The 16,162-nt window shown below is 47.9% G+C and overlaps 1 protein-coding gene across 1 annotated transcript in view; it reads right to left on the bottom strand.

The window, feature by feature from the left end:
• The window catches only part of BCAR3 (BCAR3 adaptor protein, NSP family member), a 122,377-nt gene extending 114,210 nt beyond the window's left edge, over positions 1–8,167 (bottom strand). Inside the window, exons 1-2 of the mRNA XM_058303159.2 lie at positions 8,031–8,167; positions 636–960 (exon numbers count right to left, since the gene is read on the bottom strand). Of these exons, the coding sequence (XP_058159142.1) occupies positions 636–949 (314 nt within the window). The 5' untranslated portion in view covers positions 950–960; positions 8,031–8,167. The remainder of the gene's footprint in view (positions 1–635; positions 961–8,030) is intronic.
• Between the last annotated feature and the right edge of the window lie 7,995 nt (positions 8,168–16,162).

Here is a 16,162-nt window from a genome sequence, read left to right as displayed (position 1 = left end):
ACCAGTCACAGCCAGGCCAGGTACAGACCCCAGAGAAGTGTTGACAACCATAAGGATTGTTCCCCCAGATCCCTGGCAGAAGGGTGGGAGAAATGAATTCTCATCCTCGAGTATTCTCAGGTGGACCCGATAATGGATACCCAGGTGTTGATAATTAAATCCAAGCCGATTCGGGTTCTACTCTCTAGACATCCTAGCATCTCTAAAGAATTGGATGGACATAGGTCAGAATCTGACGTACTCGTGCTTTTGAGGGACTTATTGAAAGAGGACGTTGGATTTTATAATTTATTGAGAGATTGTTCATTTTTAGGTGTTATAATGATACTACAGTTACCTGTTTTTTTGTGTGGTTATAGATATATTTTAAATAAAAGTCCTTCTCGGTCAAAGGCGCATGCCACAGGATTTACAGATCAAATAAAATGAAGTCTGATATTTGCTTCAAATATACCAGAGGAGGGAAAGTGGGATGGCCACGAGTCGACAAACTGTTGAAGCTGGGTGACGGGTCCATGGGGGGTTAATCAAACTCTTCACTCTACCTTGTATAGGCTTGACATCTTACAGAATAAAAAGACTTGTGAAAAAATCCTTCGACGAATCATTTCCACGTGTGACATAAAAGGAGTTACCTGAAGGTGAAGGTTTCGCCATTCCAGTCCTGCAGGTGGCTCTCCTGGATGACGCCCTGGGTCAGCGGCGAGCTCTGCCGGGGAGACTTGGGGTGAGGGAGGGTGCCCAGGTGGCTGAAGTTATCACAGGACCTTATGGCGGGAGGGCCTTTCTTCTTCCGTGGAAGGGTGCCATGTATAGACACGTCTTGACAGGCAACTGCATGTTCAACGAGAGGTGACTTGCTGCTCAGGAGGTCCATGGACGAGGCCAGGGGGAACTGGTGATTCACAGGCATGTTTCTGGGAAGGCTTGCGAACTTTCCCGCAGCCATGATTCTTAACCCTGAAAGGGGGAGAAAGGTGAAGGTGTTTATCAAGACAATCACAAGACCAGACTTCCTACTTACAAAAGGAAATGGAAATACAGCACATAACAAGAGAAAATGTTTACGGAGTGTTAAATGGCATCATTGCAGGGCACCACTAATGGAATTCAGTAAGAAAGCTTCCATATTTCTAAGATGACTTTAGCTCCCTCTTTTTATGATCCTACACAGGAATTCTCCTGGGTTAGCGGCAGACCCACCGACAGAAAAGGGCAAACAAACTGCAGAGTTAGTAGAGGCACCTGAGCCATTTTATTATTTCAGACGACTGAAGCGATAAAAAGCATGACTAATGAAAAAAATATTTATTGAGGAAGGACGCAAGGTTTCAGTAATAAATACTCTAGAAGAAAATGTTATAAATATGTCAGATAATTCGTTCACATATTTCTACCACCCTGTAACTGATCACAACAGGCGGAGATGACTGGAATTCCTTAGCTACCACAACATCTGCAATGCCAGACCAGCCTTTCAGTTGTGCTACCAAGAGGGCTGGGGCAGGGTCTTTTTGGTGAAGGCCTGGTGCTAATAAATAAATCAAGGTACTCTAATTAATGCAGACAGCTGGGGAGTCAGGGGTGGGGGGGGGAGGGGGGGAGGGGGTGGCCACCCCACCCCTCCATACGTCAGTGCACTCAGCCCTTGCCTGCCACGAGCAGGCTTAAGCACTGTCCATGGGTGCCCACACAGTCAGGGACGAGTAGGGAGGAGGAATTAGAAAAGGAGAAGCACAAGGAGCACCCAGGGACAGCTCCGTGGTTGCCCCTGCTTTGCACACGAGGACCTGGGTTCATTCCCTGGTATTTATGAAAAAATAAAAATGAAAAAAAAAAAGAACAAAGAGGAAGAGGGGAAGAAGAGCATGGAAAGAGAAAGGAAAACGGCACCTGAGGTCCCATACTAAAGTAGCCCCAACAGCTGTCGCCAGTAATGACCACCCGCAGAAGAGCTCACCTTGAGCCGTCAGGCTTCCCCTCTCCCCAAAAACAAACTCTGGTTTTTACCTAAGGCAAATGACATAAGGCTTTTCCTTAGGCACCACACAGAGGCTGACTAAATATCAGGGTTAGGCTCTGGAGAAATAAGGATCCAGAACCGGCTCCACGCCATGTCCATCAGGACGGCACAGCCGCAGAGCTAAGCTCCACACACTGCCCTTCCCCAAGGCCGGGGAGCAGAACGTCCCTTTCTCCAAGACTGTTCTCCAGCGCTGCAGCCCCATTCTTCCCAGACCACCCTTTCCCTTGCATTCGTCAGGTTACAGCTGTACTTGAGAACCATCATTTAACAGCACTCCTGCAGATTCAATTTCACAGGAGATTTGGGGACTTGGGGCTTGGAGTGAAGATAACCAAGAAGAAGGCAGCCCTCCAAAACCGCCGAGCCCAAGAGGTGGCAAGGAAACCTTTGATGACGAAGAGAAAACCCCACAGGGGCGCTGGGGCTGGGGGGACTGAGACCCTTCCCGCGAGGCCTGCGATCCTAACCCTGTCCTTAGTTCTTTGCCAGACCTGGTAATGCTGGGCTGAGCGCTCCATTCTAGCTGGGACCACACAGAAGGCCTGGCTCACCTCCGAGGCAGGACACCGGGGCTGTGGCTGCAAGGCCCCGTGCAGGCCCCTCCCGGTGCTGGCCAGTGCCCGGCACGCTGTCAAACGTTCATCACCGTTACTAAGAAATAAACCAAACGCCTCAGCCCACCCTGCCTCACCACCGGGGACGGAAGCCTCCGGGGACTCCCCCGCTGGACGCGTGCGCACCACAGCTGTGGGCTCCTTCTGTTGGCGTCAGCAGCACCTGCCTTCTTCAGAGCCAAGCCTGGATCATTTCAAAGAACCCTGTGGGGAGCCTGGAGCAGCGCCCTGGGCCTCTTTGTGCACGAAGGGCCACGTTTCTGATCACACTGATTTCTAAGCTGGTGTGATGGGCAGAAGTCACCCTGGTTCCAGGGTCTCCAACAGTCCTCTAGGATGCCCTTCTGCAAGTCACCCTCAACTCAGTTTATTCTCTGATAACCAGGGACCTTAACACCTCTCCTTCCCACCTCCAACCAACAAAAGCTTAAGTGCCAACTACACAGAAGGGAGATTCAGAGATGTCTAAGCCCCAACCCCCAACTATCAACTCTAAGAGAAGAGAGAATCCTGTAACTCAAACTGAGGCCCTGGGAGTGGAGGTGGCTCAAACGACTGGGCGCCTCCCTCCCACATGGGAGGTCCCTGATTAGGTTCCTGGTGCCTCCTGAAAAGACCGAGCAGACACAGAGAGCACACAACGAGCAGATGGCAAGGGCAGACAAGGGGGGAGGGAATAAATAAAAATAAATCTTAAAAAAACCACAAAACTCAGACCCTTAACATACTAGAAGGAAGAATAAATCATTCTGACAGAAAGACTCTAGGAGTTTCTCAGAGAGGGCAACACTAGAGAGGAAGCATTTTGAAAGGCTGAACCCGGGAAGGAAAAGTCTACCAAGGAGATGACTTCCAAGTCTTGACTGCCCCGCCAAGGGGTCTGGATGTGACTGTGAGTGCTAGGGAAGTACAGGGGGCTGGGACAGACCCGGTTTACCCCCAGTGAGGTAACTGGGGTAACCCTGGGGAGCAGTAGGCGGGGGTGGGGGGAGGCAACTGAGAGGCTGGGTAAGCTGACGGCAACCACCCGGCAACCACCCAGCGAGAACTGTAAGGACCCTGACGTGGGGCAGTGGCTGAGGAAGGGAAAGGAGGGGCAGAATGGAGAGACACGGGAAGCTCCAGGCCTGGCTGGGGGGCAGGAGGCCACGGCCATGGGAGCAGGATGCTAAGCTGTGACATGCTAAGCAGTTTAAGAGGGGACCCAAATGCAGGGGAGGCTGACAAGCTCACCGCCGGGGCTACTGCCTCGCCAGTGGGACGGTCGGTCTCTAGGAGAATGTGAGACGTTGGTATGTGCAGTGAGGAACAAGGACGGGATATAGATTTTTAAAAGTCATCAACATAAAGGGCATATTTAAACTTGAGAGCGGATCCCTTAGCTTGTTTTTTTTTTTTTAAGATTTATTTTATTTATTTCTCTCCCCTTCCTGCCCCCCATTCTGGCTGCACATAAAAATCTTCCGGGAAGCTTTAAAAATCCCAGCACTCAGCTCACACCAAAGAAATCAGAATCTCTGTAGGTAGGATCCCGGTATTAGACCTTTTAAAGCTCCCCAAAATTGTCCAATGTGGAGCCAGGGTTAAGAACTTTGCATTAGAGTCTCTTTGAACAGAGCAAACTGTATTCACTTCGTTTACCCTGAGTAACCAAGCCGAATGGTGATGAGGAGGAATCATTCAATCAACAGAAGCATTCATCCTTTCTTCTATTCAGCACACATTTATGAGGGCCTTTTTCATGGCTGGCCCTGTGTGAGGTGTTGGGGACAGCGTCAAACCACACAGCAGTCTCGGTTCTCATGAGGTTAATACTCTACTGAAGAAGCAGACAAGTTGGTTTTTCCTAGAGCTATAGAAGCACAGGGAGGGGAACTGGCATCTAGGTTAATCTAGCAGCGAGGAAAGGCTTCCCTGAGGAAGGGATGCTGACCCAAAGGATGTGCAGTTTAATCACTGGAGAGGAGATCATCCAAGTTTCTAGACAGTTCTCAGCTGCAGGGACATTGGGATTATGCGTCTCCTGCCTCCCCAGCCAGGCTCTCCTCTACCACATGCCGATTCTACCTTGGGACTTTTTCCCTATTAACATAAAGCCTGGTCCTGTGTCTGTGACTTGGAAAGACTGGCTTAAGCCTGAGCAGTGCATCAAACCTGAGTCAGTCCAATGTGAGGTAGGTTGGCCCAGCCAGAGATATAACTTCAACAAACAAAAAAACTCCCAAACAAAACAGTGGGACAAGGGATGGGTGGGGGAGCTGCGATTCCATTTGCAACATTTTGGGTCACTTTATTTCTTACTTTGCCTTCATTTTCTTTTTTCTTTTCCCAGACTCCGGGAAGCAGGGTGAAATCCAAAGGATGGAAGTACACTGTGTGCAACCAGAATGTAGGTTGACAGTAAATACTTTCGATTTTGGCAGTGGGGCCACTTACCTCATTTGACCACTAGACAGAACCTCAACGTGTTATATCTAGATGGAATCTCAGAATCTAGCCCCTTCTCTTTCTTCAGATAAGGCAAACACATATTCATTCACTGAATACAAATTCTCTGAGGGTTCACAACATACCAGCGCTGAGGTTATAATAAACTAGACAAGGCCCTGCTGTCATTGAGCCAACACATACAAACTAGTTAATATCTGAGTCATAGGTGCCCTAAAGGATGAAAAGATGGAACATGCTGGTTTGGGGTACTTTAGATTGTGGTTGTCGGGGAAAGCCTCTCTGAACAGATAACCATCGACACGAGAACTGAAAAAAGAGAGGTTCCAGCCAAAAGTAAGTCTGAAGAGGGTTCCAGGCAGAGGCCTTGGATTGCAGAGGCCTTGAGGTGGCAACAAGCTGTTGGAACAGTACAGTGGAGACGATATCCAGTCTTACACTCCCCTCTTTTTCTCCACTCAGAGACATTTCTACCTTGATATCCTTAATCATCACATAGTCTTATGTGCTATTTGATTTTTTTTCTTTTTAAATCGAACACAGTGTGATTCAGACTCTAGGCTTTCGAGTCAGACACTTGCAGGTTCAAATCCCTACCCTGCCGCTTACTTACTACTTGTAGGACCACAGAGTCATGAAAATGAAATGTGATTGTGTATGTAAAACCCTTGGCATACAACAAGCACTCAATAAATACAGGCTTCTAAGCAAAGCAGGGACCATGTCTGTCTAGCTCATCGGTATATTCCTATTATGGCAATAGTTCACAAATGAAGCAAGGAGGGAAACATATTACCCTAGAGCAATAAACATTAAGTACTCCAAGCCCAGCAGGTCACGGGCACAGACAGGAACACACACATATGCTCAAGGGAGCCCACACACAGTCTTAAAAGAAGAGCCCAAGTGAGAGACTCTGGCCATCTGATTTCACCTCTCTCTACTGTGCAGTCACAGGTGCAGTGTCCTGCCTGCTTCTAAGGCCAGATCTTGAAATATTTGCAAAGGCCAAAGATTCCACATCTTAAAAAGAAAATGAGACCCATGTGAACACTTGCAGAGCTGAAATCTCCATCAGAGACGAGAGAGAGCCTGACAAACTTCCAACACGTGCGCGGCCTCCCTGGCCCTAGTGAGCAGCTGTGCTTTGAAACACCTGTGAGCAGCAGCCCAGCTCACTCGCTTTACAAGGATGCCTCAAAGAGACTCACACGCAAGTGCAAGCCGAGGTAGTAAGCAGCAGCCTACTTGTCTGGGTGTTTCTCTCTGAAATGGGATATTTTCAAAGAAAACTTATGTTTATCTGATGTAGACTCTAAGAACTTTCTATCCTATTTTATAAACTCCATAACTGATTCCATTATGACTAGGGCAGAGAATTTACAACTTGGATCTGTAGTTTTATGTCTTCTCTAAAGATTGAGAGGGGAAGAGAAAACAGAAAACCGCACATATACAAATGACTTATGGGCTTAGAATGAAGTTTTGCCTGGGTTTAGGAATTAAGAGTATTCCTTTATTTTTGAAGTAATCCTATGAAGTCTAGCCAAATGATTCAAGTATTAATAATTCCTCCTTGGATTGTATTTCCAAAAACACAGCACAGGATTTACATGATACAGTTCTCAAGATTGGAATCCACCTGACAACCAGCACTTTCTAGATGAATAGGAGCTTGAGATTTTGGTTGGTCATCCTGGAAATGTCAGGTTTCTCAGCAGTTTAGAGAGAGTTGGAGTGAGGGCCTTGAGGGAGTCCTGGCATGGCAAGCAGTTTACATTATTAAACTCAGTACGCCCCCCCCGGCCCCCCCCCCCCCGCAATCGCCTCGCCTGTGGCTTGCCTATTACTACTAATCGCGCAGCCCCTTCCCACTTCCAAGCACCCGCCCTGGCGGTCGCCTCGGTTCCTGGCATCCCCACGGAGTTGATCGGCTCTTAAGCTAACCACCCTCCGCCAACGTCCTGTCCTTGAAGAGGTCTGTGCAGCCTCGGGGAGGAGGAGCCGAGGTCTAAAAGCCTCCCTGAACGCCCGGCTCTACTTTCCTCTTCAGCTAATGGGTTGAGGCGGAAGCAGACACGAGGTTAGTCAAATGGTCTCTCCGGGTGGCACCTGGCTTCAGGCAAGAGGACGCGCCAACCCGGGCTCTCCCGCGCCGACCCGCACCCAGGTCCGGGTCCCACACACAGGCGCCGCCCGGGGGACACGCCGCCTCGCCCGCCGCTCCCGAGCTCACTCGACGGCCTCCCCGACGAGGGTCTACACCTGACCCAACCGCTTTAAAGAGGCGGCGAGGAGGAGCAAGGAAAGATGGGCTGAGGTCCGAAGCGCCTTCCCGTCGCGCCCACCGTCCCTCCCTTCCTCTCCCCTCCCCAGCGCAGAGCGAGCGACACAAACCCACTATTCATTCTTTCTCAACAAAGGGAGAGAGGGCTGGGGGGTGTTGTCAGCAGTTACAGGGCAGGCTCCTTCGCTTTCTTGGCAAACTTTCCCAGAGATTAGGTGGGGAACTCGCCTCCTCCAAGCGCTGGGCTCGCAGCGCACCCCTCTGGGCCCGGGCGACCCCCCACGCCCCCCGCCCTTCTCCTCTCTCCCTCGGCTCTGGGGCGACCGGACCGGCAGGGACGAGACCGGGAGGAGCGATCGGCCGAGCAGCCGGACCCAGCAAGGGGTCGCCAGGGCCGTGCCGGAGAAGACGCGGCTCGAGGGCGAAGGAGCCGCGGTGCTCGGCGGGGCACGTCCCGGGAGCCGCAGCCGGTTTGGAGGCTCCGAGCTCTCACGTCCCATCTCCACTTGGGCCGCCCCGCGCCGGCCCCTCCCCACAGCCCAACTTTGTCCGACCAACTTCTCATCTCGTCCCCCCCTGGGAGTGAGGCGAGGCCAAGACGCCTCGGGAGCAGCAGCACCCCGGGGCGCGCCGGCGGCGCGCGGCGGAGACTCACCTCCCCGAGCGGCGCGCGGGCTGCACGCCCGGCGGGCGGAGGCGCTGCGCTGCGGGCCCCGCGAGCCCCGAGCCGCGGCCGCCGCACAGCACGAGCCGCTCGTGGGCCGGCCCGCGGCGCGCCGAGGAGCCCGCAGGCGGCGACTCGCGTCCTGCCCGGGCGGCGGCGGCGGCGGCTCTGCGCCCGCGGCGCGCACGCCGGCCTCCGCTGGTGATTTGCCGCTGGGCGGCCCCACCCCGAGAAGCCGATTCGCGCGGCTTTTCGGAATCCCCCGCGACGTTTACAGTCGGTGACCTCGCCTTGCCCTCCTCTGCGCGGATTTTAGAGTTGGGCTCTCCTCCCGCCTCCCGAAAAGCCAGCCCTCCAGTGTAGATCGACGCCCCCTCGCTGTGCCCCCTTGGGAGACAACGCCGCGGAGCCCGTCCCCTCCCTGCCCTAGTTATTTAATTACCGAGCAGAGGTGCTTTGCTGGCCCACAGACACCTGGCTCGCTTGCAGTTTAAAGGGCTTTGGTGGGACAGAGACCCAGGTAACCACAAATGACCAAGAAATATCAAGCACACCTGCCTGGGCGTATTTAAAGTAAAGGGGAAAGTGAAAGTGGCACTTTGGCATTAGATCTTTTGATGGGGTGAAAAATTGGAGGACACTGGAGGAGTTACACTATCAGGTATCAAGACTGATTCTATTGCTGCAGAAGGATAAACTGACCAATAGAAGGGAGAGTCCGGAAACAGATCTACAATATACGGTCACTTGATTTATAGCAAAGGCGCGGTGGGGAGAAAAATGGTCTGTCTTTCTCAATAAATGATGCAGGATCAACTGAATATTCATATGGCGGGGGAGGGGGGGGAATGTTGACTCCTTTCTAACACCAAAAAATTCAATTCCAGATATATATATATTTTAAAAGATTTATTTATTTCTCTCCCCTCCCCCACCCCCACCCCCACCCCCACCCCAGTTGTCTGTTCTCTGTGTCTATTTTTCTGCGTGATCTTTGTCTACTTCTGTTGTTTTCAGCGGCTTGGGAATCAGTGCTTCTTTTTGTTGCGTCACCTTGTGCTGTCAGCCCTCCGTGTGTGCCGCACCATTCCTGGCAGGCTGAACTTTCTTTCATGCTGGGCGGCTCTCCTTAGGGGGTGCACTCCTTGTGCATGGGGCTCCCCTGCGTGGGGACACCCCTGCATGGGGGCACCCCTGCATGGCATGGCACTCCCTGCGTGCCGTCAGCACTGTGCATGGGCCAGCTCCACACAGGTCAAGGAGGCCTGGGGTTTGAACCGCAGACCTCCCATGTGGTAGACGGACACCCTATCTACTGAGCCAAGTCTGCTTCCCTCCAGATGTATTTTAGACCTAAAGTAAAAGGTAAAACAATAAAACTATTGTAAGAATATATTGGCAAATATCTTCATGACCCTGGGGTACGTAAAGACTTATTAAACACAGTACTAATTACAAAGGGGAAAAAAAACTGGTCATCGAACAGCATTAAAATTAAGAATTCCTGGGAGCCAATGTGGCTCAGTAGTTGAGCACCGGCTTCCCATATACAAGGTCATGGGTTCAATCCTTACGTCCATACCTCAAAAAAAAAAAAAGATATTTACAATACATATACTTGCAAAAGGACTTGTATCCAGAATATATAAAAAAAACATGTAGAAATCAACAAGAAGAAAAGAAAAAACAGAAAATTCTATAGAAAATAGGCAAAATATTTCAAAAGACATTTCTCCAAAAAGCCATAAAACATATGAAAAGATTCTAAACGTATTAATCACAGAAATGCAAGTTAAAATAGCAATGTGATCTCCTTTCACATCCAGGAGAATGGCTAAAATCCAACGGGCTGACAGTACTGCTTATCACGGTGAACTTTGTGTAACTACTTTACAAGCCTGTTTGGCCTTATCTACTAAAGCCACGTTAACGTGTATCCTGTGCAATATTCATAGAGATGCACCCAACAGAAATGTATGCCTGTATTTGCCAAAAGGCATGTTCATAGCATCTCTTTTTAACAGTCGAAGGAAAACAACCCCAGTGCCCATCAACCATAGAGCAGTTAAGCTGTGTTGTATTCATGCAATGGAATACTAACTCTGCAGTGGTAAGAACGAATGAACTACATCTATACTCAACAAGATGAATCTCATCAATATGATGTTGAGTGAAAGGAACTGGGCACAAATATGTGCTACCTGGTTCCATTTATGTAAACTTCAAAAACTGTCAAAACACGGTGTTAAAGGTGGTTATCTTACACGGTGATAGCCAAGAGGTAGCACAGACAGGGCTTCTGAGTGCTGGTCGTAGCTGTTTCTTGATCCAAGTGTTGGCTACATGGAGGCATTCATTTTATTAAAATTCATGGATTCGTGCACTGCTCTGCATGTGTGCTTTACTTGAATAAAAAGGTTAGGTCAGGCATATTTTTAAAATTTTGCTTATCTATTTATTTATTTAAGACACATACCCCTTCCCCCACCCCCAAATGGCTGCCTCATCTGTCTACTCATCTTCTTTAGGAAGCACCGGAAACCAAACCTGGGACCTCCCGTGTAGGAGGTGGGTACCCAATTGCTTGAGCCACTTCCACGCCACTTCCACTCTCTGCTGGTTGTGTCATCAGCTAGTTGTGGTCTCTGCTGATTGCGGTGGTTACAGTGTCTGCTGGTTGCAGTGTCTTGCTGGTTGTGTGTCTGCTCGTTGTGGCAGTTTGCTCATTGTCTGCTTGTTGTTTTTTGCTCATTGTCTGTTTTGTTTTTTTTTCTTTAGCAGGCACCAGGAACTGAATCTGGGACCTCCCATGTGGGAGGCAGGCACCCAACTCTTTGAGCCATATCCACTTCCTGATTAGGCATATTTTATATAATTTTCATTCCTCTAAGAGAGAGCTGTTGGCAGGTCTGTAAGATTCTAAGTGCCCAACCTTTGAGAATAAGTTTCTACATTTTCCTTGTGGGTGCACTTACATGTGTATTTTTGTAAGTTAGTCTTTATTCTCTTAATCTCATTAGAAGCATAACTATTTTTGTTGTTGGATTTTCCCTGAAGCGTTTAGACCACCCAGTACATTTCTAGACTACAAGATCAGAAATGCAGGCATTGCCTCTCCTCTGTTCGAAGTGTCCTTGAGAACAGTGATACATTTTACTTTGTTTTTTTTCGATTTTCAAAATTCCCTGAGCACCTCCTATCTGCAAAGTTCGTGCTGTGTGGAGCATCGTCGGGAGGTAGCAATAAAGCAAGACCAGAAGACGACTCAATTCTGACTCAACTCCTTTGATGAACGACACTCACCCTCGTCCCCCAGTTCCCTTATTAGTGAGTAATAAGTGAATATATGTCTACCTCATAGGGTAGAGGAATTAATCAAGGAATTAATGTCTGGGAGTCAAGGAATTAATGTCTGGGAGGGTGCCTAGCACCTAGTAGGTGTATGCATTTCCTAGGACTCCCATAACAAAGGACCACAAACCTGGTGGCTTAAAACAACAGCACTTCACTCTCGCATAGGACACTAGAAATCTGAAATTAGGGTGTTGGAAGGGGCGTGTTCTCTCTGAAGGCTCTAGAGGAGAAATCCTTCTCTGCCTCTTCGTAGCTTCTAGTGGTGGCCAGCAACCCTTTGCGTTCCATGACTTGTAGGTTCATCACTCCAATTTTTGCCTCCATCTTCATATGGCCTTCTCCCTCCTTGTATTACAGGGACACCAGTTATTTTGGATTAGAGCCTACCCTAATTCAGTATGACTGCATCTTAACTTGAATACATCTACAAAGACCCTATTTCCAAATAAGTTCACAATCTCGGATATCAGGGGTTAGGCCTTCAACACACCTTTTTCAGGGTAGAGGGTACAAATCAACCCATAATGATCAGTATCGTTACCTATTACCAGAATTCATGACACCGTCTATCATTTGTCTTTATGCTATCCCTGTGAGGTAGGAGGCATCTCTATGCTCATTTGATGTGGGAGAAAACTGAGGCTCTGAAAGGTTAAGGACCTTCATTCATTCAAAAAATATTTATTTCCTGCCTACTAGGTGCCATGATCCATAGCAAGTGAATAGCAGGATCAGAATTTGAATCAAGTATTTTAACTTCAATTTTGCCTAGCACGTAACAGGTGCTTAATACGTAATGGATAGTAATGGGAGTATTTTTAATATAATTTTTTTACTAAGTAATACTCACATGATTCACAAATTATATATGTGTGTATGCATATGTATATATATAATGATATAGTAGACAGTGAAAAGTTACACCTCACTCACAGGGTGAAATCTGTCCAGTCCCCCTCCCACACCAGATCACCATTATTAATATCTTGTGTGCCTCCCAGTGTTTTTCTACCATTGCGAGTATACACATGTTCTTATCCCAAAAGGTAACCTACTATAGCCATTGTTCTACACCTTGATTTTTAAAATTTAATATATCTTGGAGATTTTCCCCTAGTAGTCTAGAGATGACTTCTTCATTCTTTTTTTTTTTTAGCATGATATTCCTTCACAGAGATGTACAATAATTTATTCCACCAGGGTCCTGTTGATGGACATTTAGGTTATTTCCAGTCCTTGCCTATTATGAACAATACTGCAATGAATAATCTTGTACTTACGTCATTTGCATGCATAAGTCTATCTGTAAGATAAATTTTCAGAGGTATAATTGCTAAATCAAGGGTGTATACTTTTGTAATTTTGATAAGCAATCTCCAATTGCCTTACATAGGGTTTTACCAATTTATAGTCCTCCAGCAATATAAGAAAATGCCCGTTTCCCCCCATCATGGCCAGAAGGTGCTTTTGACTTTTTGTCAGTCTGAGTAGTGAAAAATCAATTTTGGTGCAATTTCAATTGCATTTCTCTTATAATAATTGAGGTTCCTCATCTTTTCATATATTTAGTAGCCATTTGTTCTTCCTTTCTGTAATTTGTGTTTCCACTTTTCAACCAGTTTGTAGGTCCCCTCTTATCAATTTTCTGGAATCTTTTTCCACATTAGGAAACCTAGCTCTCTCTGGTATGAACTGAAAATACCATTTTAAAAAATGGAATTTTTTAAAATGGTAGTGTTTAAAGAAAAGAGGTGATATATGCAAAGCACTGCCATTTTTAGGAAGCTCGTTGGGGAAGCCATGTAGAATCAGTTGGGGAAGTGAGAGCCGAGCAGGGCCACTGCTTACAAGAGCACAGCAGCAGCCTTGTTGTCACATGATGAGGGCTTTGATGAGACTGGGTAGCAGCGGCCGTGGAAGCGAAGGAACAAAATTATTGCTAAGAAATAACCGGCAAGAGTTAATAATTAACAATGATGACAATTGCAATAGCAAAAAGGTTAGGAGTGACAACATGCCAAATACTATGCTAAGTGCTACAAGAGCTTTAAGCTGTGGGCTGGCACTATTATTTCCCTCATTTTATAAATGAGAACAATGAGCTTCAGCAGGTAAGTCACTTACCCAAATCCATACACCTAGTAAGTGGCAGAACCCAAGCTAACCCCGGGTCTGTCTGACCCCAACTTCCAGACAGGGTGAAGAGGGAGAAAGATCAAAGTTCGTAGCGTAAGTGCCTGAGCGCTACCTGGCCTGATGACAGAGTAGAAGAAACCAGACAAACAGCTGCCTCTGGCTTGACAGTGGCATGCTCCTTTTAGGCACACTGATATTTTTCAAAGTGCATGATCACTCTTCCCACGGTAACTCTGCAAGTCAAAGGAGGTGGTACTACCCCCATTTTCCTGAAGAGAAGACTGAGGTACTGGAAATTAAATGTTCAGATCATATGTCCTGTCCTCTGGGAAAACTTTCCTGACGTACAGATTAAGTCGATTCCCAGGTTATATGGGCTTTACAGCACCCTTTGCTCCCTAGAAGTTTTCACAGTTCATAAACACTTGTTTTAAGATTTATTTTATTTATTTCTCTCCCCCCCACCCAGTTGTCTGCTCTCTGTGTCCATTCTCTGTGTGTTCTTCTGTGTCCACTTGCATCCCAGTGACACTGGGAAACTGTGTCTCTTTTTTTATTGCGTCATTTTGCTGCATCAGCTCTGCATGTGTGCGGCACCACTCCTGGGCGGGCTGTGCTGTTTTTTCATGTGGGGTAGCTCTCCTTGCAGGGCGCATTCCTTGCGCGTGGGGCACCCCTACGCCCCTGCGTGGCAGGGCACTCCTTGCGCACGCGGAAGCACCGTGCGTGGGTCAGCTCATCACATGGTCAGGAGGCCCTGGGGATCGAACCCTGGACCCTCCATATGATAGACAGACGCTCTCTCAGTTGAGCCACGTCTACTTCCCCATAATCACTTATTTACTTCTGTGGCTATTTGTTTAATATCTACTGCTGGGAACTGGATGTGGCTCAAGCGATTGAGCTCCCATCTACCATATGGGAGATCCCAGGGCCTCCGGGTGAAGGTGAGCTGGCCTACATCGCAGAGAGCTGAGCCGGTGCAGCAAGAACATGCAACAAAGAGAGATGCAGAAGAGAGAGAGCAGACCAGGTGCTGAGGTGGCTTAAGCAATGGAGCGCCTCTCTTCCACGCCAAAGGTCCCAGGGTCGGTTCCCAGTGCCTCCTAAAGAGAAGGTGAAAAGAGAAGACAAGAAGACACAGAAGAACATTTAGTGAATGGATACAGCGCAGGCGGCAAGGGGGGAAGAAATTTAAAAATAAACCTTTAAAAAAATCTAGTGCTGTATAAATTATTAAATGTTTGATTCCTAGTTTGGGGCCTGGCAGATTGGCACTCAGTACATATTTATTGATTGAATGAATGAATTCCAGTCCCTCAACTCTTTGACTTTTCATCTTTGTAATACATCATAAAGTTCCCTGTAGGCTAAATAAATAGAATGCCATGGATATAGGTTGTTCTATAGAGAAATTTAGGATTCAAAATTTCTTCAAGTTGGGAGCCACTGTGGCTCAAGAAGCTGAGTGTTCACGTCCCACATGAGAAGTCCCAGGTTCACTTTCTCCTGGAAAATAAAATCAAGCAACAAGCAAAACAAATGTTAAAACCAGCTCAGGGAAGTTGATGTGGCTCAGTGGTTGAGTGCCGGCTTCCCACATATGGGTCCCGGGTTCAATCCCCAGGCCCTTTTTCTTGAGGTTGACAACCAGCCATCACATAAATGTCTACACAGCAAAATCCCGAGCTGCTTCAGCCAAGGAGACATATGAAAAGACAACCAGTGATATAGAATTGATGCTGAACAGTAGACAGTCTTTGTCAGAAAGCATTCAACCTGGAGTTGGTCCCCTCCTGTCTCCAAGTAATTTTGTTGAGACCCACCCCAAAATATCACCAGTTACCAGGAGTTGGAGCAGGTATTGGACAAAATGCACTTGAAAGAATAACATGTAAAATTCCAGTTTTGCCCAGCCCTATACAGTAATAAGTAAGGAATAATGGGTGCTTACGCTACAGCTGATGAAGACCAAACAAAAAATCTGAACTTGAACAATTGCAGACAGAGAGACTGAGAATTTTCTGAAAAAAATTTTTTTTAAAGATTTATTCTTTATTTATTTCTCTCCCCTTACCCCCCTCCAGTTGTCTGCTCTCTGTGTCCATTCGCTGTGTGTTCTTCTGTGTCTACTTGCATTCTTGTCAGCAGCACTGGGAATCTGTGTCTCTTTTTTTGTTGCGTTGCCTTGCTATGTCAGCTCTCTGTGTGTGCTGTGCCACTCCTGGGCAGGCTGCGCTTTTTTCGTGTGGGGTGGCTCCCCTTACGGGGTGCATCCTTGCTTATGGGGCTCCCCTATGTGGGGGAAACCCCTGCATGGCACGACACTCCTTGCACACATCAGCACTACGTGTTGGCCAGCTCACCACATGGGTCAGGAGGCCCTGGGTTCAAACCCTGCACCTCCCATGTGGTAGGTGGACACTCTATCAGTTGAGCCAAATCCACTTCCCAGTTTTCTGAAATTCATACACAATAAATCTCTGACACAAAGAGCTGGTAGTTCTGACATGGACCTGGGTAACACACGTGGCAGTGTTTTCGGAAGCCTTAGCCTCTGGGTTCCTGCCCTGTGAAGAGCAAATACTGGGCCTGGTGTCTTCGGTGTTCCTAGACTACTAGGCAGGGAAGTC

The sequence above is a fragment of the Dasypus novemcinctus genome, chromosome 9 (genome assembly GCF_030445035.2).
Source record: "Dasypus novemcinctus isolate mDasNov1 chromosome 9, mDasNov1.1.hap2, whole genome shotgun sequence".
Taxonomy (NCBI): domain Eukaryota; kingdom Metazoa; phylum Chordata; class Mammalia; order Cingulata; family Dasypodidae; genus Dasypus; species Dasypus novemcinctus.
The sequence above is the reverse complement of the archived record's forward strand: the minus strand, read 5'-3'. Positions and strand labels throughout refer to the sequence as shown.